The following is a 21,311-nucleotide window of genomic DNA, read 5'->3' on the forward strand; positions in this document are numbered from 1 at the left end:
AGAGCCCAGCTAGATCTACTGTCTCCACTCTGGAAATGTGCTGTACTTGTAGAGCGGTGGTCATCAACCCGAGAGATCTCCTGGTCGATCACCAAACATTTCTGTTTAAAAAAACAATGATAAAGCCTTGTGTACATATTTTTGCGGGGGTTTTGTGCTGATGGTGGTAGGTGCACTTGATTCAGCAGCCCTAGCGCCGGGAAGGCAAAGTGTTTCCTTTTTGAAAAATGTCCTGTGTCTGAAGGTAGAACTCTGGCTCCCCGGCAGGCCCAGAGAGCAAATCAAGTGCACCATATAGGCCTACCGCAGGCCAATCAGATAGCTCTGATCACCATGTCTGTACAGTTTCCTCAAGCCATAGACAGTAATAAGAAGCCTCGAACAATGTTAGAACCAAGACGTCAGAGAGACTAAATGAATACAGCACAGAGCTGCTATTTTTATGACTGAGTTCCTGTTTAAGTTGCTATTCAGACTGTCAACACTTTGTTCAACACTTTCATGAGCCATAAAATGTGCGTTCTCTCTACTTCCACTCAGGCTACAACCAGCACTGCAGCTGCACTGATGAGTATAGCAAAGTGTTCTGATAAGATTGCGTTGTTATATTAGTGTCTTGTCTTTTTTTTTATATCAAGAAATATTTCACTTTCTCTGGTCACAGGAGTAATAACATGAATTGGTGCATGAGGCCTTACAGGAGGCTTTTGAAGGTCTATAAAGAGGCCTTACGGGAGGCATGTGAAGGTCTATAAAGAGGCCTTACAGGAGGTATGTGAAGGTCTATAAAGTGTCCTTACAGGAGGCATGTGAAGGTCTATTAAGAGGCCTTACAGGAGGTATGTGAAGGTCTATTAAGAGGCCTTACAGGAGGTATGTGAAGGTCTATAAAGTGTCCTTACAGGAGGCATGTGAAGGTCTATTAAGAGGCCTTACAGGAGGCATGTGAAGGTCTATATAGAGGCCTTACAGAAGGCATGTGAAGGTCTATTAAAAGGCCTTACAGGAGGCATGTGAAGGTCTATATAGAGGCCTTACAGGAGGCATGTGAAGGTCTATAAAGAGGCCTTACAGGAGGCTTTTTAAGGTCTATAAAGTGGCCTTACAGGAGGCATGTGAAGGTCTATAAAGAGGCCTTACAGGAGGCATGTGAAGGTCTATAAAGAGGCCTTACAGAAGGCATGTGAAGGTCTATTAAGAGGCCTTACAGGAGGTATGTGAAGGTCTATAAAGAGGCCTTACAGGAGGTATGTGAAGGTCTATAAAGAGGCCTTACAGGAGGTATGTGAAGGTCTATTAAGAGGCCTTACAGGAGGCATTTGAAGGTCTATAAAGTGTCCTTACAGGAGGCATGTGAAGGTCTATTAAGAGGCCTTACAGGAGGCATGTGAAGGTCTATATAGAGGCCTTACAGAAGGCATGTGAAGGTCTATTAAGAGGCCTTACAAGTCTTGTGAAGTTCTATTAAGAGGCCTTAAAGAAGGCATGTGAAGGTCTATAAAGAGCCTAAAATGTCCACATGTGATTTTCACTGAAATAGTTTGTGGTAGAAATGTAAAAAGCATTTCAAACATCCTTCCTCCCAAAGAAGTTTCAATGTGAGAATTGGGAGAACAATCTGAGATTCCCAAAATATTTTCTGGCTATTTTCCCGGCGTGGAATCGGTTAGATAAATACAGTAAGCGTTATTAGTAGTATTGGTAGAAAATACAATTTGGGAAAAATCAAATGTAACCCTTGCCAATACCTCCTCCCCTACTCATCCTATATACACCCCTCCTCTCCTCTACCTCTACACCCACTATCTTCTCCTCTACCTCTCCCCTCCTCTCTCGTATCTACATTCACTCTCTTCTCCTCTCCTCTCCTCTCTCCCCTCCTCTCTCGTATCTACACCCACTATCTTCTCCTCTACCTCTCCCCTCCTCTCGTATCTACACTCACTCTCTTCTCCCCTCCTCTCTCGTAGCTACACTCACTCTCTTCTCCTCTCCTCTCCTCTCTCCCCTCCTCTCTCGTATCTACACTCACTCTCTTCTCCTCTCCTCTCTCCCCTCCTCTCTCGTATCTACACTCACTATCTTCTCCTCTACCTCTCCCCTCCTCTCTCGTATCTACATTCACTCTCTTCTCCTCTCCTCTCCTCTCTCCCCTCCTCTCTCGTATCTACATTCACTCTCTTCTCCTCTCCTCTCCTCTCTCAACCTCCTCTCTCGTATCTACATTCACTCTCTTCTCCTCTCCTCTCTCCCCTCCTCTCTCGTATCTACACTCACTATCTTCTCCTCTACCTCTCCCCTCCTCTCGTATCTACACTCACTCTCTTCTCCCCTCCTCTCTCGTAGCTACACTCACTCTCTTCTCCTCTCCTCTCCTCTCTCCCCTACTCTCTCGTATCTACATTCACTCTCTTCTTCTCTCCCCTGCCCATCGTCTCTCCATCTCCTCTCCCTCCCCAGGCTGCAACCATGACCCAGAGTGGAGGTGTGAACGTGCACAGCGCGGTGGCCGAGGATCGTCTGGAGGTGCTGCAGGTGTACCGTCTGCTGCAGTGCGTACGCGAGGGAGACACGCCCGCGATAGAGAAGATGGTGCGCCTGGGCGTGCCCAACCTCATCAACCTGACAGAGCCCAGCGAGGGACACGCTGCCATGCACCTGGCCTCCGTGGCCAACGACACCGACATGGTGCGCTTCCTACTCTCACAGGTAGGCCCGGTGTCCAGTCTACCAATCATCATTTAGCGTTATCAGGCCCGGTGTCCAATCTACCAATCATCATTTAGCATTATCAGGCCCGGTGTCCAATCTACCAATCATCATTTAGCGTTATCAGGCCCGGTGTCCAGTCTACCAATCATCATTTAGCGTTATCAAAACCATCACCTTCATCCAAAACAGGGTTCGCTGTCACTTTAAATCCTGATACTAGTGTAGTTCCCCTATTTGTGATTACAGCACAACATCGACCAAGAGGTCTGGACCTTTGTGCCGCAGGTGGGCGTGCAGTCATACAGTCTCTGGTTCAAGCCCTGCTCTAGCTCATTCCCTGAACCGTTACAGTATCCATCGTCATATTTCCTGCTTGTTCTTTGGGCGGTTTAGAGCAGGTTTTTACTGTTAAGCACTTTTTCACAAATGTATTTGATAAAACCTTTAGCTCTATTGATCTTCCTCACCGTTTCCTCCCAGGGTGCACACCCTAACATCCAGGACAAGAAGGGGCGTACGCCCGTCATCCTGGCAGCTCAGCTGGGCCATGACAACATGGTCGCGCTGCTGGCCAAGAATCACGCCAACATGGACGTGGTCGACACAGAGGGAAACGGTAGGTAGGGAGAGGTTCTCTACCCTGCTCCCGGATCTGTTTGCTGACTCCTGTGGTTGTTGTCTGTGACAGTGACTCCTGTGGTCGTTGTCTGTGACAGTGACTCCTGTGGTCGTTGTCTGTGACAGTGACTCCTGTGGTCGTTGTCTGTGACAGTGACTCATGTGGTTGTTGTCTGTGACAGTGACTCCCGTGGTCGTTGTCTGTGACAGTGACTCCCGTGGTCGTTGTCTGTGACAGTGACTCCCGTGGTCGTTGCCTCTGACAGTGACTCCCGTGGTCGTTGTCTGTGACAGTGACTCCTGTGGTCGTTGTCTGTGACAGTGACTCCTGTGGTCGTTGTCTGTGACAGTGACTCCCGTGGTCGTTGTCTGTGACAGTGACTCCTGTGGTCGTTGTCTGTGACAGTGACTCCCGTGGTCGTTGTCTGTGACAGTGACTCCCGTGGTCGTTGTCTGTGACAGTGACTCCCGTGGTCGTTGTCTGTGACAGTGACTCCCGTGGTCGTTGCCTCTGACAGTGACTCCCGTGGTCGTTGTCTGTGACAGTGACTCCTGTGGTCGTTGTCTGTGACAGTGACTCCCGTGGTCGTTGTCTGTGACAGTGACTCCCTTGGTCGTTGTCTGTGACAGTGACTCCCGTGGTCGTTGTCTGTGACAGTGACTCCCGTGGTCGTTGTCTGTGACAGTGACTCCTGTGGTCGTTGTCTGTGACAGTGACTCCCGTGGTCGTTGTCTGTGACAGTGACTCCTGTGGTCGTTGTCTGTGACAGTGACTCCCGTGGTCGTTGTCTGTGACAGTGACTCCTGTGGTCGTTGTCTGTGACAGTGACTCCCGTGGTCGTTGTCTGTGACAGTGACTCCCGTGGTCGTTGTCTGTGACAGTGACTCATGTGGTCGTTGTCTGTGACAGTGACTCGTGGTCGTTGTCTGTGACAGTTACTCCCGTGGTCGTTGTCTGTGACAGTGACTCCTGTGGTTGTTGTCTGTGACAGTGACTCCCGTGGTCGTTGTCTGTGACAGTGACTCCTGTGGTCGTTGTCTGTGACAGTGACTCCCGTGGTCGTTGTCTGTGACAGTGACTCCCGTGGTCGTTGTCTGTGACAGTGACTCCCGTGGTCGTTGTCTGTGACAGTGACTCCCGTGGTCGTTGTCTGTGACAGTGACTCCCGTGGTCGTTGTCTGTGACAGTGACTCCTGTGGTCGTTGTCTGTGACAGTGACTCCTGTGGTCGTTGTCTGTGACAGTGACTCCTGTGGTCGTTGTCTGTGACTCCCGTGGTCAAGCCAGAACAAACAGATGTGGGAGCAGGCTAAGGGATGTTGAAAATGACGGGCCAAACATCACCAGAGCCATATACTTAGAGAGTTGGGCCAACTTTCATATCGTTCTAATTCTAGACATTCAGTGGCATGGCGTTGTTTAAATATTCCTCATGTTATGTTAATGGACAGCTAACATGGCTGCCATATCATCATGTAAATGCGTCATAATGAGGAAACCTCAATGTCCCATCTCTCTGAATACATGGCTCTGAACAACACCAACTGTAGAGGAGTTTTGTATCTGTTCTAACCCCCCCTAACTCTAACCCCCAACCCTAACCCCCTGACCCTAACCCACCTGACCCTAACCCCCTGGCCCTAACCCCCTGACCCTAACCCACCTGACCCTAACCCCCCTGACCCTAACCACTAACCCCCAACCCTAACCCACCTAACCCTAACCCCGCTAACCCCCTAACCCTAATCCCCCTAACCCTAACCCCCAACCCACCTAACCCACCTAACCCTAACATCTTAACCCTAACAGACAAGACGTTTCTCTCTAGGCACACTGTTCTACTGCATCTCTCCCACCAAGCGTCACATGCGCTGCCTGCAGGTGGCGCTCAACAGCAAGGCCAACGTCAACAACGTGTCCACAGCCGGTACGCCCATCTTTCTGCTGGCCTGCGAGCGCGCCCACGACTGTGAGAACATGTGCATCAGCATCCTGGAGAGAGGGGCTAACCCCAACGCCACCAACGAGGTAATCGCAAGACAACCGCGCTGGACAGGACGCAATTGGCTATGACATCATCAGACATCAAATCACATGTTATTTGTCACATGTGTAAATTAGGCGTTTGGTCTTGATAAAATGAAGAGTTTTCTTTTTGTACTGTACTTCAATCCTTTCTTGTAATGATTATAAAATAGTGACAACCGAGATCTCCGCTCTCTTCCTAATACTCCGCCCTTCATTGCCTTCGTCTCCTTTACTTTGTCATTAACATTAGCCCGTTGCTGGCTCTCCTCTTCCCCCTCCAGGCGTCTGGTCGTTCGGCCCTGATGGAGGCAGCCAGGGCGGGAGCGGTAGACCTGGTCAGGGCCATCCTCCAGAAAGGGGAAACCCCAACGCTGTGGACAAGAAGAGGATACACACTGCCCACCTCGCTGCAGAGGGGGGCTTCTTTGAGGTACTACAGAGGTGCTGGTTAACAAAAGGATACCTTAGTAATCAGGTTTAAAACCAGGTTCTTCAACATACGGTGCATTCGGAAAGTATTCAGACCCCTAGCCTTATTCTAAAATGGATTACATAGTTTCCCCCCCCCCCCTCATCAATCTACACACAATACCCCATAATGACAAAGCAAAAAATGTTTTGGGAATTTGTTGCAAATTTAATCAAATAAAAAAAATGAAATACCACATTTACTCTACTCTGTTGACGCACCTTTGGCAGTGATTACAGCCTTGACTCTTCTTGGGTATGACGCTACAAGCTTAGCACACCTGTGTTTGGGGAGTTTCTCCCATTTTTCTATGTAGATCCTCTCAAGCCCTGTCAGGTTGGATGGGGAGTGTCCCTGCACAGCTATTTCCAGGTCTCTCCAGAGATGTTAGATTGGATTCAAGTCTAGGCTCTGGCTGGGCCACTCAAGGACCTTCAGAGACTTGTCCCGAAGCTACTCCTGCGTTGTCTTGGCTGTGTGCTTAGGGTCATTGTCCTGTTGGAAGGTGAACCTTCGCCCCAGTCTGAGGTCCTGAGCAGGTTTTCATCAAGGATCTCTCTGTACTTTGCTCCGTTCATATTTCCCTCGATGCTGACTAGTCTCCCAGTCCCTGCCGCTGAGAAACATCACCACAGCATGATGCTTCTACCACCATGCTTCCCCGTAGGGATGGTGCCAAGTTTCCTCCAGACATGACGCTTGGCATTCAGGTCAAAGAGTTCAATCTTGGTTTCATCAGACCAGAGAATCGTGTTTCTCACGGTCTGAGAGTTCTTTAGGTGCCTTTTGGCAAACTCCAAGAGGGCTGTCATTTGCTGTCACTGAGGAGTCTGGCCACTCTACCATGAAGGCCTGATTGGTAGAGTGCTGCAGAGATGGTTGTCCTTCTGGAAGGTTCTCCCATCTCCACAGAGGAACTCTGGAGCTCTGTCAGAGTGACCATTGGGTTCTGACCAAGGTCCTTCTCCCCTGATTTCTCAGTTTGGCCAGGTGGCCAGCTCTCGGAAGAGTCTTGGTGGTTCCAAACGTCTTCCATTTAAGAATTATGGAGGCCACTATGTTCTTGGGGACCTTCAATGCTGCAGACGTTTTTTGGTACCCTTCCCCAGATCTGTGCCTCGACACAAACCTGTCTCGGAGCTCTACTGGAATTCCTTCAACCTCATGGGTTGGTTTTTGCTCTGACATGCACCATCATTGGGGACCTTCAATGCTGCAGACGTTTTTTGGTACCCTTCCCCAGATCTGTGCCTCGACACAAACCTGTCTCGGAGCTCTACTGGAATTCCTTCAACCTCATGGGTTGGTTTTTGCTCTGACATGCACCATCAACTGTTAGACCTTATATAGACCGGTGTGTGCCTTTCCAAATCATGTCCAATTACATTTGCCACAGGTGGATTCCAATCAAGTTGTAGAATCATCTCAAGGATGATCAATGGAAACAGGATTAACCTGAGCTCAATTTCAAGTCTCAAATTGTCTGAATATTTATGTAAAGAAGGGCATTTCTGTTTTTATTTTAAATACATTTGCAAACATTTCTAAACCTGTTTTCACTTTGTCATTTATAGGTTGTTATTTGTAGATTGATGAGGAAATGTGTTTATTTAATCCATTAATCCATTATTTTGTTTTGCATTTTGTGCACACTTGCTTACAGAAATAGTGTCTCAGAAGCCCATGGGCTAGGCACCAATTGGTGTATGACACTGAAATAAAAATGAATAGGTTTGCAAAGGGAGGGTATATTACTGGAAACTTTCTAAGTTTACCAGTAAACTACCAGAATTTTGGTAACTTTCACGTTTTTGGAGGGCAAACTGGTGGCAGTTGTGAAAAACGTCAATAGTTGGAAGAGTTGTAAAGTTCATTAAAAATTATTCCATTTTTGATTAGATGTTTTTTTTTTTTTATTAACTAGGCTATCTTCTCTTGAACCATATGGCCTATCCATCCACTAGATACTCATGTACTGTATGGACACATATACAGTACCAGTCAAAAGTTTGGACACACCTACTTATTCAAGGGTTTTTCTTGATTTTTACTATTTACTACATTGTAGAATAATAGTGAAGACATCAAACCTATTAAATAACACAAATGTAGCAACCAAAAAAGTGTTCAACAAATCAAAATATATTTGAGATTCTTCAAATAGCCACCCTTTGCCTTGATGACAGCTTTGCACGCTCTTGGCATTCTCTCAACCAGCTTCATGAGGTAGTCACCTGGAAGACGGTTCAATTAACAGGTGTGCCTTGTTAAAAGTTAATTTGTGGGATGTCTTTCCTTTGTAATGCATTTGAGCCAATAATTTGTGTTGTGACAAGGTAGGGCTGGTATACAGAAGATAGCCCTATTTGGTAAAAGACCAAGTCCATATTATGGCAAGAACAGCTCAAATAAGCAAAGAGAAATGACAATCCATCATTACTTTAAGACATGAAGGTCAGTCAATCTGGAAAATGTCAAGAACTTTGAAAGTTTCTTCCAGTGCAGTCAAAAAAAACATCAAGTGCTGTGAAGAAACTGGCTCTCATGAGGACCGCCACAGGACAGGAAGACCCAGAGTTACCTCTGCTGCAGAGAATAAGTTCATTCGAGTTACCTGCACCTCAAATTGCAGCCCAAATAAATGCTTCACAGAGTTAATGAAACAGACACATCTCAACATCAACTGTTCAGAGGAGACTGCGTGAATCAGGCCTTCATTTTTTATTTTTTTTATTTGACCTTTGTTTAAACAGGTAGGCAAGTTGAGAACAAGTTCTCATTTGCAATTGCGACCTGGCCAAGATAAAGCAAAGCAGTTCGACACATACAACGACACAGAGTTACACATGGAATAAAACAAACATACAGTCAATAATACAGTACAAAAACAAGTATATATACAATGTGAGCAAATGAGGTGAGATAAGGGATGTAAAGGCAATAAAAAGGCCATGGTGGCGAAGTAAATACAATATAGCAATTAGAAGAACTGGAATGGTAGATTTGCAGTAGATGAATGTGCAAAGTAGAAATACTGGTGTGCAAAGGAGCAAAATAAATACATATATACAGTAAATAAATGTATGGTCGAATTTCTGCAAAGAAACCACTACTAAAGGACACCAATAAGAAGAAGAGACTTGCTCGGGCCAAGAAACACGAGAAATGGACAATAATCAGGTGGAAATCTGTCCTTTGGTCTGATGAGTCCAAATTTGAGATTTTTGATTCCAACCGCCTTGTCTTTGTGAGACGCAGAGTAGGTGAACGGATGATCTCTGCATGTGTGGTTCCCACTGTGAAGCATGGAGGAGGGGGTGTGATGGTGCTAAAATATAGTGATTTTTTAAAAACACTTTTTTTGGTTACTACATGATTTTATATGTGTTATTTAATAGTTTTTCATGTATTTACTATTATTCTACAATGTAGAAAATAGTTTTTCTTTTTTACTTCAATGATTAGGTGTGTTCAAACTTTTGACTGGTACTGTACACAACAATTAATACTATATAGGAATATATATTTTTTAAAGTTATTCAAGTGTACATTACCAACGTTACCGCACATTGCCATAGAGTACCTGTTAATTACCAAAATTACCGTAACTTTGGTAAATTACTGCTAGCTTTGCAACCCTAAAAATAAATCAAATTGATAGATTAGGTCTAATTCTCTTTTCCCTTCCAGGTGATAGTGGTGCTGTCTGCTTACTCTGCAGACTTGAGTGTGACTGCCTTGGACGGGAACACCCCCTTGCACTTGGCTGCAGCTGGAGGCTTCACTGAGTGCTGCAGGTTCCTGGCTCAGAGAGGTGGGGAACCTGACTGACTGGGCAGAGAGCCCACGGGTTGTGCAGGCTTTGGTTCCAGCCCAGCACAGCTAGCACACTGAATTCAATAAATCAGTCAACTGCTCATGAAGACATTTGATTGGCCGAATCGGATGTTTTAGTGATGGGATGCGTTTTAGTGACAGAACAAAAAGCCTGCACACCCTGTACCTCTCTAGGACCACGGGTGTTGACCTCTCTTTCATCCACAGAAGATTAGAAAGTCTCTAACCCCAGCACCATATATACTGTAGCTAAAGTCAAGCAACTCTAACCCAGCACCATATATACTGTAGATAAAGTCAAGCAACTCTAACCCAGCACCATATATACTGTAGCTAAAGTCAAGCAACTCTAACCCCAGCACCATATATACTATAGCTAAAGTCAAGCAACTCTAACCCAGCACCATATATACTGTAGATAAAGCCAGCCAACTCTTACCTGTAGATTACATTTTAAAATTCAAATTGCCTCCTGTGTCAACCCCAGGCTGCAACGCCAAGCTGAAGAACACTGAGGGTTTCATCCCCAGTCAGATTGCCAAGAACAACAACCAGAAGCCAGCCATGAAGGAGCTGAAGAAGGCAGAGCGTCTGGAGGTGAAGTTCTCCAAACCGGGTGCCGTCAATCCCAATGAGTTGTGGGCGCTCACGCTGCACGACTGGTCCTGCGAGCACGAGGCGTCGCTTCGCACCGCCATGGAGATCGCTGAGGAGGCTGTGGGTCCCGTGGAGACGGTTACCCGGGAGACGTTTGTGGCGGTGCTGCAGGATCACCGGGCGCCAGTGGATGATGAGAACCTCCAGAAGGTCATTCTAGAACTGATTGTCATTCTAGAATGTATAGAGCTGATGTTTAACTGTATGTGTTTGATATCTGATCTGTGGGATGTTGGGTTGTGTTATTGTTTATGGCTTTAATGACAACCCTCATGGGCAAAGCAGAACATTTTCTTCACAGTGACTCTGGTCTACAGTAGTTCAATAAAAAGGTGAATAGGGTGTAATTTGAGAAGCAGACGGTTTAGTATAGTGTTTTACATTGTGCTCTTATTCTGCAGTATGTCCTGATCTATAGCTTCATGGATGCCAGAAGAAAAACACATAAAATTAAAATGAATTGTTGTGATTATTTCTATCCAGGTGATTCTGGAGCACGACAAGAAGCGCGAGGGACTGATCAACGTGACTGATTTCTTCAAAGGGGTGCGCTACCTCCAAAAAGCCTTTACCCTTCCCTCCTACGAGCCCAAGAAGAAGAAAGCCGGGAAAGGGGGGAAGGGGAAAAAGAAAGGTAAGTTCGTCCTCCCCATGCCCATTTGCATTGTCCCTCCGGAGCTCATCTTCCGGCGCGAGGACGGCGGGCCGCCAAACTTCATGGTGGAGAGCTACCAGCAGTTCACCGACACCAAGCGGTTCGACCGCGACCACCCGCCGGGCCACCCCATCGAAGACGACTCAGCGTGGTACGTGGACGAGCCGGAGAAAATCTATATCAACATCAACTACTGTGTGAAGACGGGGGACCTGGAGTCTCTGAGCCTGGCCTTCAGTCAGGGGGTCCCTGTGGATGTGAAGGACTGCTACTATAAGACGCCCCTGATGACGGCCTGCGGGAGCGGGAACTACGAGGTGGCCAAGTTCCTCATCAGCCTGGGGTGAGCAATGAGCGTTATACCACGGTTGTGGTCAATTCCATTTCAATTCCAGTCAATTAAGAAAGTTAACCAAATACCAATTCCAAATGTTCCTAATTGAAAAGCATGAAAAAATTATTGGGATTGCAATTTGAATTGAAAATGGAATTGACCCCAATCCTGGTGAGCAATTAGCATTATACAGCCCTGTAGTATTGCTTTTCCTCATTTTCAGTGCTGATGCTGGTTTAATCAGTAGTGATCAGGTCTCAGTGCTGATGCTGGTTTATTCAGTAGTGATCAGGTCTCAGTGCTGATGCTGGTTTATTCAGTAGTGATCAGGTCTCAGTGCTGATGCTGGTTTAATCAGTAGTGATCAGGTCTCAGTGCTGATGCTGGTTTATTCAGTAGTGATCAGGTCTCAGTGCTGATGCTGGTTTAATCAGTAGTGATCAGGTCTCAGTGCTGATGCTGGTTTAATCAGTAGTGATCAGGTCTCAGTGCTGATGCTGGTTTATTCAGTAGTGATCAGGTCTCAGTGCTGATGCTGGTTTATTCAGTAGTGATCAGGTCTCAGTGCTGATGCTGGTTTAATCAGTAGTGATCAGGTCTCAGTGCTGATGCTGGTTTATTCAGTAGTGATCAGGTCTCAGTGCTGATGCTGGTTTAATCAGTAGTGATCAGGTCTCAGTGCTGATGCTGGTTTAATCAGTAGTGATCAGGTCTCAGTGCTGATGCTGGTTTATACAGTAGTGATCAGGTCTCAGTGCTGATGCTGGTTTATTCAGTAGTGATCAGGTCTCAGTGCTGATGCTGGTTTATTCAGTAGTGATCAGGTCTCAGTGCTGATGCTGGTTTAATCAGTAGTGATCAGGTCTCAGTGCTGATGCTGGTTTATTCAGAAGTGATCAGGTCTCAGTGCTGATGCTGGTTTAATCAGTAGTGATCAGGTCTCAGTGCTGATGCTGGTTTATTCAGTAGTGATACGTTTTTTTTATTGATCATTAGTCAATGAGCCAGCTCTGGACCACAAGGGGCTTTCACTTATCAAGTCTATTGATCCCTATTTTGAGTGAATCTTATTCGATACTTGCCGATGCATCTTTACTGGTTTGGCGGGTGGTTAATCGGTCAGTGATCAGGTTATTGGCCATTAATCAGGTATATGGATCTGCTACAGTGCTGACGTGACCGCGTGCGACCAGTTTAGTTGGACACCACTGCACCACGCCTCCCATGCAGGCCAGGTGGACATCGTGGACCTCCTGGTGCATTCTGGGTCAGTGGTGGACGCCGTGGCCATGAATGGAGCCACGCCCCTCATGAGGGCCATCGAGAGTTGCAGACCGTGCTGTGTGGACTACCTCATCAAGGCCGGAGCCAAGGTGCAGGCAGAGAACAAGAAAGGTACTACTATTCATACTCTGCACTATACTACTATACTGTACTATACTATACTATACTACTCTACTGTACTATACTACTCTATTCATACTCTTTTAAACGCTTGGTAAGACTGGTCAAAAGGTAGTGGACAAATTATTAGGGACACCTGCTCTTTCCATGACATAGACTGACCAGGGGAATCCAGGTGAAAGCTTTTGATCCCTTATTGACGTCACTTGTTAAATCCACTTCAATCAGTGTAGATGAAGGGGAGGAGACGGGTTAAAGAAGGATTTCAATAGCCCTTTTGAGAAAATGGAGACATGGATTGTGTATATGTGCCATTCAGAGGGTGAATGGGCAAGACAAAATATTTAAGTGCCTTTGAATGGGGTATGTTAGTAGGTGCCAGGCGCACCGGTTTGAGTGTGTCAAGAACTGAAACGCTGCTGGGTTTTTTTCACGCTCAACAGTTTCCTGTTTGTATGAAGAATGGTCCAGCACCCAAAGGACATCCAGCCAATTTGACACAACTGTGGGAAGCATGGGAGTCAACATGGGGCCAGCATCCCTGTGGAACGCTTTCAACACCTTGTAGTCCATGACCTCAATATTAGAAAGGTGTTCTTAATGTTTGTAAACTCAGTGTATCGGGAATAGGGTGGCATGTTCATGTTATCAATAGTCCAGCAGATGGCCCTGTTTCCCTTGATGTGATGTATAACTCCACTCCCCTCCAGCCCTCCCACCTTCTCCCCCCAACACTCCACCCCTTCTACCTCCCCCGCAACCTCTTCCACCTCCCCCGCAACCTCTTCCACCTCCCCCGCAACCTCTTCCAGCCCTCCCACCTCCTCCCCCAACCCTCTCCACCCCTTCCACCTCCCCTGCAACCTCTTCCACCTCCCCTCTCCACCTCCCCCCACCCGTCCACCTCCCCCTCCACCCCGTCCACCTCCCCCCACCCCGTCCACCTCCCCCCCCCACCCGTCCATCTCCCCTCTCCACCCCGTCCACCTCCCCCACCCCGTCCACCTCCCCTCAACCTCTTCCAGCCCAGCTCACAGTCTCTGGCTCCTCACTCACGCGTGAAATTAAAATGTGATACGATAACAGGTCTATCATCCCCAAAATCCCTGTAGCAACTGTGGACAGGTGGAGAGAAAGGTGCAGGATAGAGGACTACTGTTATGTATGAAAGGTGCAGGATAGAGGACTACTGTTATGTATGAAAGGTGTAGGATAGAGGACTACTGTTATGTATGAAAGGTGCAGGATAGAGGACTACTGTTATGTATGAAAGGTGCAGGATAGAGGACTACTGTTATGTATGAAAGGTGCAGGATAGAGGACTACTGTTATGTATGAAAGGTGCAGGATAGAGGACTACTGTTATGTATGAAAGGTGCAGGATAGAGGACTACTGTTATGTATGAAAGGTCCAGAGTAGAGGACTACTGTTATGTATGAAAGGTGCAGGATAGAGGACTACTGTTATGTATGAAAGGTGCCCGGATAGAGGACTACTGTTATGTATGAAAGGTCCAGGATAGAGGACTACTGTTATGTATGAAAGGTGCAGGATAGAGGACTACTGTTATGTATGAAAGGTCAGGAGTAGAGGAATACTGTTATGTATGAAAGGTGCAGGATAGAGGACTACTGTTATGTATGAAAGGTCCAGAGTAGAGGACTACTGTTATGTATGAAAGGTGCAGGATAGAGGACTACTGTTATGTATGAAAGGTGCAGGATAGAGGACTACTGTTATGTATGAAAGGTGCAGGATAGAGGACTACTGTTATGTATGAAAGGTCCAGAGTAGAGGACTACTGTTATGTATGAAAGGTGCAGGATAGAGGACTACTGTTATGTATGAAAGGTGCAGGATAGAGGACTACTGTTATGTATGAAAGGTGCAGGATAGAGGACTACTGTTATGTATGAAAGGTGCAGGATAGAGGACTACTGTTGTGTATGGAAGGTGCCCGGATAGAGGACTACTGTTATGTATGAAAGGTCCAGAGTAGAGGACTACTGTTATGTATGAAAGGTGCAGGATAGAGGACTACTGTTATGTATGAAAGGTGCATGATAGAGGACTACTGTTATGTATGAAAGGTGCAGGATAGAGGACTACTGTTATGTATGAAAGGTGCAGGATAGAGGACTACTGTTATGTATGAAAGGTCCAGAGTAGAGGACTACTCTTATGTATGAAAGGTCAGGAGTAGAGGACTACTGTTATGTATGAAAGGTCCAGGATAGAGGACTACTGTTATGTATGAAAGGTGCAGGATAGAGGACTACTGTTATGTATGAAAGGTCCAGAGTAGAGGACTACTGTTATGTATGAAAGGTGCAGGATAGAGGACTACTGTTATGTATGAAAGGTGCAGGATAGAGGACTACTGTTATGTATGAAAGGTGCAGGATAGAGGACTACTGTTATGTATGAAAGGTGCAGGATAGAGGACTACTGTTATGTATGAAAGGTCCAGAGTAGAGGACTACTGTTATGTATGAAAGGTCAGGAGTAGAGGATTACTGTTATGTATGAAAGGTCCAGGATAGAGGACTACTGTTATGTTTGAAAGGTGCAGGATAGAGGACTACTGTTATGTATGAAAGGTGCAGGATAGAGGACTACTGTTATGTATGAAAGGTCCAGAGTAGAGGACTACTGTTATGTATGAAAGGTGCAGGATAGAGGACTACTGTTATGTATGAAAGGTGCCCGGATAGAGGACTACTGTTATGTATGAAAGGTCCAGAGTAGAGGACTACTGTTATGTATGAAAGGTGCAGGATAGAGGACTACTGTTATGTATGAAAGGTGCAGGATAGAGGACTACTGTTATGTATGGTGCAGGATAGAGGACTACTGTTATGTATGAAAGGTGCAGGATAGAGGACTACTGTTATGTATGAAAGCTCCAGAGTAGAGGACGACTGTTATGTTATCTATGCTATTTCTTGTCCACATTGATTTCCAATTATTACCTCCATGTGTATCTGTGTATCACTGGTTTAGATTTTAATATACACTTCCTTTCAAAGGTTTGGTGTCTCTTAGAAATGTCCTTGTTTTTGAAAGAAAGTCATTTTTTGGTCAGTTTTTGTAAATAACATCAGATTGATCAGAAACACAGTGTTGTGTAGACATTGTTAATGTTGTAAATGACTATTGTAGCTGGAAAACGGCTGATATTTAATGGAACATCTACATTGGCGTACAGAGGCCCATTATCAGCAACCATCACTCCTGTGTTCCAATGGCACGTTGTGTTAGCATTTCCAAGTTGATCATTTTAAAAGGCCAAAAAGGCCCTTTTGCAATTATGTTAGCACAGCTGAAAACTGTTGTCCTGATTTAAAGAAGCAATAAAACTGGCCTTCTTTAGACTACGTGAGTATCTGGAGCATCAGCATTTGTGGGTTCGATTACAGGCTCAAAATGGCCATAAACAAATAACTTTCTTCTTGAAACTCATCAGTCTATTCTTGTTCTGAAAAATGAAGGCTATTCCATGTGAGAAATTGCCAAGAAACTGAAGATCTTATCCAACGCTGTGTACTACTCCCTTCACAGAACAGTATAAAATGGCTCTAACCAGAATATCTTTTGCCAAGATAATCCATCCCCTTGATAGGTGTGGCATATCAATAAGCTAATTAAACAGCATGATCATTACACAGGTGCACCTGTGCTGGGGACAATAAAAGGCTGCTTTAAAATGTGCAGTTTTGTCACCCAACACAATTCCACACAAAACACAATGACTGAGCGTGCATTTGGCATGCTGACTGCAGGAATGTCCACCAGAGCTGTTGCCAGTGAATGGAATGTTAATTTCTCTACCATAAGCCGCCTTCAACATTGTTTTAAAGAATTTGGCAGTACGTCCAACCAGCCTCACAACCTCAGACCACATGTAACCACGCCAGCCAAGGACCTCCACATCCGGCTTCTTTATCCGCGGGATCGTCTGAGACCAGCCACCCGGACAGCTGAAGAAACTGAGGAGTATTTCTGTCAGTAATAAAGCCCTTTTGTGGGGGGAAAACTCAGTCTGATTGGCTGGGCCAGGCTCTCTGCGCCCCTGCCCAGTCATGTGAAATCAATAGATTAGGGCCTAATGAATGTATTTCAATTGACTGTTTTCCTTCTATGAACGAACTGTAAAATCTTAGAAATTGTTGCATGTTACATTCATATTTTTGTTCAGTATAATAATATAGGCCATTTAGCCAATGCTTTTATCATAATTGACTTAGTCATGTGGGAATAAACTTATTTAATTTTTTTACACACGGGTGGTCCCGGGAATTGAACTCACTGTCCTGGCGTCGCAAGCGCCACGCTGTGTCAACTGAGCTCTGTAAGACCACCGTGTATCTAGAGCATGTGTAACTACTTTAGCTACTGTTATGTTACTCAGGAAGGTACAGAATAGGGTTCTAATTCAAACGCTATGGGTCTCATTTCAGAGCAGAATTGCCTGGACATTGCCAGAGCATATGGAGACATCAGGATAACTGATCTGGTCCAGGCTAAGTTTGACAGCCTCCCCAAGTCCAAGGAGGGGAAGGGGAAGGGAGGAGGCAAACCTGTGGCCAAGCTAGCCAGTCTAGCTGCTCCTAAGGTAAATAACTACCTGGTTGTGGGGTTATGTTATTTCCTCACCATGGTTACAAACATACATATACTGCAGACTAGTTTTATGTGTCTTGTATATACACTGAGTGGACAAAACATTAAGAACATCTGCTCTCTCCATGACATAGACTGACCAGGTGAATCCAGGTGAAAGCTATGATCCCTTATTGATGTCACCTGTTAAATCCACTTCAGTCAGTTAGATGAAGGGGAGGAGACATGTAGATGAAGGGGAGGAGACATGTAGATGAAGGGGAGGAGACATGTAGATGAAGGGGAGGAGACAGGTTCTAGTGAGATAATTGAGACATGGATTGTGTTAATATGTGCTATTCAGAGGGTGAATGGGCAAGACAAAATATATCAGTGCTTTCGAATGGGGTATGGTAGTAGGTGCCAGGTGCACCGGTTTGAGTGTGTCAAGAGCTGCAACGATGCTGAGTATTTCACGCTAGGCAGTTTCCCCGTGTGTATCAATAATGGTCCAGCACTCAAAGGACATCCAGCCGACTGGACACAACTGTGGGGAAAGATTGGAGTCAACATGGACCAGCATCCCTGTGGAACTCTTTCGACACCTTGTTGAGTCCATGCCCCCGATGAATTGAGGCTGTTCTGAGGAAAGGGGGGGTGCAACTCAATATTAGGATGATGTTCCTTATGTATGGTATACTCAGTGTGTTTAAAAAAAAATGTATGACATATGCTTCAATATGTATGTTATTTGCTATGTGTGTTATGTGTAGTGTTTGATTTGATGTGTGGATCTGCCTGTGCATGTGTGTCTTCGTGTGTAACGTTTGTGTGCGTGTGTGTGTGTGTTTCCGTCTATCCGTCTCCATCCAGTCTGACTCTGTGTCTGCGACCTCCTCTGAGACGACGGTGAGGAAGGTTTCTCTGAAGGACAACATCATCTTCCTCAACACCCAGATCACCAGCGGAGCCACCAACCACCTCGACATCAGCTTTGTGCCAAAAACAGTAGGTTCCCCACTTCTCCGCTTCCTCCGTGACAGAAGGCACCTGATCTAGCCAATGACCTCATCCTTTGATTAGCCTGTTGTTTTGTTCTAAACTTGTTTTCGCTATGGACGCACTCTTAGGTGGCTATTACATAACGTCAATTTCTTTCTCCCTCCTCCCCTTTGTCTCGCTCTGCTGCCCCTCCTCCCCACTCTTTGTTTTGTTCTGCTGCCCCTCTCCCCCCTCTTTGTCTCTGCTGTCCCACTCCCCCCTCTTTGTCTCTGCTGTCCCTCTCCCCCTCTTGGTTCGCTCTGCTGTCCCTCTCCCCCTCTTGGTTCGCTCTGATGTCCCTCCCCTCCCTCTTGGTTCGCTCTGCTGTCCCTCCCCTCCCTCTTGGTTCGCTCTGCTGTCCAACCCCCTCTTTGTCTCTGCTGCCCCTCTCCCCCTCTTTGTTTCGCTCTGCTGCCCCTCCCCCTCTTTGTCTCGCTCTGCTGCCCCCTCCCCCTCTTTGTCTCGCTCTGCTTCCCCTCCCCCTTTGTCTCGCTCTGCTGCCCCCTCCCCCTCTTTGTCTCGCTCTGCTGCCCCCTCCCCTCTTTGTCTCGCTCTGCTGCCCCTCTCCCCCCTTTGTCTCGCTCTGCTGCCCATCTCCCCCAACGTTGTCTCGCTCTGCTGCCCCTCTCCCCCAATGTTGTCTCGCTCTGCTGCCCCTCTCCCACCCCACCCTCTTTGTCTCACTCTGCTGTCCCCCCTTTGTCTCGCTCTGCTGCCCCTCTCCCAACCCACCCTCTTTGTCTCACTCTGCTGTCCCCCCTTTGTCTCGCTCTGCTGTCCCCCCTTTGTCTCGCTCTGCTGTACCCCCCTTTGTCTCACTCTGCTGTCCCCCCCTTTGTCTCGCTCTGCTGTCCCCCCTTTGTCTCGCTCTGCTGCCCCTCTCCCAACCCACCCTCTTTGTCTCGCTCTGCTGTCCCCCCCTTTGTCTCGCTCTGCTGTCCCCCCTTTGTCTCGCTCTGCTGCCCCTCTCCCAACCCACCCTCTTTGTCTCGCTCTGCTGTCCCTCCCCCTTTGTCTCGCTCTGCTGCCCCTCTCCCAACCCACCCTCTTTGTCTCACTCTGCTGCCCCCCTTTGTCTCGCTCTGCTGCCCCTCTCCCAACCCACCCTCTTTGTCTCACTCTGCTGTCCCCCCTTTGTCTCGCTCTGCTGCCCCTCTCCCAACCCACCCTCTTTGTCTCACTCTGCTGTCCCCCCTTTGTCTCGCTCTGCTGCCCCTCTCCCAACCCACCCTCTTTGTCTCACTCTGCTGCCCCCCTTTGTCTCGCTCTGCTGCCCCTCTCCCAACCCACCCTCTTTGTCTCGCTCTGCTGCCCCTCTCCCAACCCACCCTCTTTGTCTCGCTCTGCTGCCCTTCCCACCCCCCTCTCTCTTTTTTCTCACTAACATCTCTTCTCTCTATTTCTCTCCCGATCTTTCCTTCTCTCTTTCTCCCCTAATTCTCTCTCTCTCTCTCTCGCTCTCTCTCTCTCCCTCCTCACTCCCTTGTCAGGTGTGGGGTAAGCAGCTGACCAGCAGCCAGCTGATTGAGAGGAAGGAGGAGAGGAGAGATCGTCTGTCCTACGAGGTGGACTTTGAGGACTTCATGATGCCTTTCAACCAGAACATCAGGCAGAAGGCCCAGGAACTGGGAGGCCTCGACAACTGACACAGACAGGCTGTCCCAAATGGAACCCCTTTCCTATTATATAGTGCACTACATTTGACCATAGGGCCCATATGGCACAAACATAGTGTTTGTCAACATAGTGCAGTATATGGGGAATAGGGGTCCATTTCAGATGCACGCAGAAAGAGACAAAAATAAACCATATGTCCAGTCAGTTTTGATTCAACTAGCAGTTTTTTATAATGCCAGCATGCTATCATATTGTTACTGAAATACAGGTCACATATGCCATATTGAAGCATTGTAACATAACGATAGACACCACCGTTCTTAGTACATCACAGGAGGTTGGTGGCACCTTAATTGGGGGAGGACGGGCTTGTGGTAATGACTGGAGCGGAATCAGTGGAGTGGGATCAAATACATCAAACACGTGGTTTCATTCCATTCGCTCTGTTCCAGACATTATTATGAGCCGTCCTCCCCTCAGCAGCCTCCTGTGCTCTACATGTTTTAATTAAAGTTAATATTCTTATTTATTGATATTATAGTAGTTGATAGGGGTTGATAGTATATGAGTTAATAGTATAGGAGTTGATAGTATCGGAGTTGATAGGAGTTAATAGTATAGGAGTTGATAGGAGTTAATAGTGATGGAGTTGATAGGAGTTAATAGCATAGGAGTTGATAGGAGTTGATAGGAGCTAATAGTATAGGAGTTGATAGTATAGGAGTTGATAGGAGTTGATAGTATAGGAGTTGATAGTATAGGACTTGATAGTAAAGTAGTTGATAGGGGTTGATAGTATATGAGTTAATAGTATAGGAGTTGATAGTATCGGAGTTGATAGGAGTCGATATGAGTTAATAGTATAGGAGTTGATAGGAGTTAATAGTATAGGAGTTAATTATATAGTAGTTGATAGGAGTTAATAGTATTGTAGTTAATTATATAGGAGTTAATAGTATTGTAGTTTATTATATAGTAGTTGATAGGAGTTAATAGTATAGGAGTTGATAGGAGTTAGTGGTATAGGAGTTAATAGTATAGGAGTTGATAGGAGTTGATACTATTGTAGTTAATTATATAATAGTTGATAGGAGTTAATAGGAGTTAATAGTATAGTAGTTGATAGGAGTTAATAGGAGTTAATAGTATAGGAGTTGATAGGAGTTGATAGCTGTTTTATTCAGATATCCTGCAGATGAAAGCAAGAGGGTTTAATCTTTCCTATTCCTTTACAACCCCTTCTTTACTGCATTTAGGTCACAGTAGTTATGTGTGTATACCTGACACTGTAAATGTCCATCGTTTGTTTACATAGTAAACAGAAAGACTAACAAGC

General features: G+C 46.2%; 1 protein-coding gene across 1 annotated transcript; it reads left to right on the forward strand.

The window, feature by feature from the left end:
- Positions 1-1,975: 1,975 nt before the first annotated feature.
- On the forward strand, positions 1,976-20,213 carry LOC115133265 (ankyrin repeat and EF-hand domain-containing protein 1-like). The gene is given in 12 exon segments (XM_029666321.2): positions 1,976-2,709; positions 3,193-3,328; positions 5,159-5,358; positions 5,640-5,712; positions 5,715-5,788; positions 9,518-9,641; positions 10,152-10,471; positions 10,805-11,319; positions 12,479-12,705; positions 17,176-17,330; positions 18,191-18,325; positions 19,849-20,213. Coding segments are annotated over 12 exon segments (2,355 nt in total). The 5' UTR covers positions 1,976-2,469; the 3' UTR covers positions 20,005-20,213.
- Positions 20,214-21,311: the final 1,098 nt, after the last annotated feature.

The sequence above is a fragment of the Oncorhynchus nerka genome, linkage group LG18, assembly GCF_034236695.1.
Source record: "Oncorhynchus nerka isolate Pitt River linkage group LG18, Oner_Uvic_2.0, whole genome shotgun sequence".
Taxonomy (NCBI): domain Eukaryota; kingdom Metazoa; phylum Chordata; class Actinopteri; order Salmoniformes; family Salmonidae; genus Oncorhynchus; species Oncorhynchus nerka.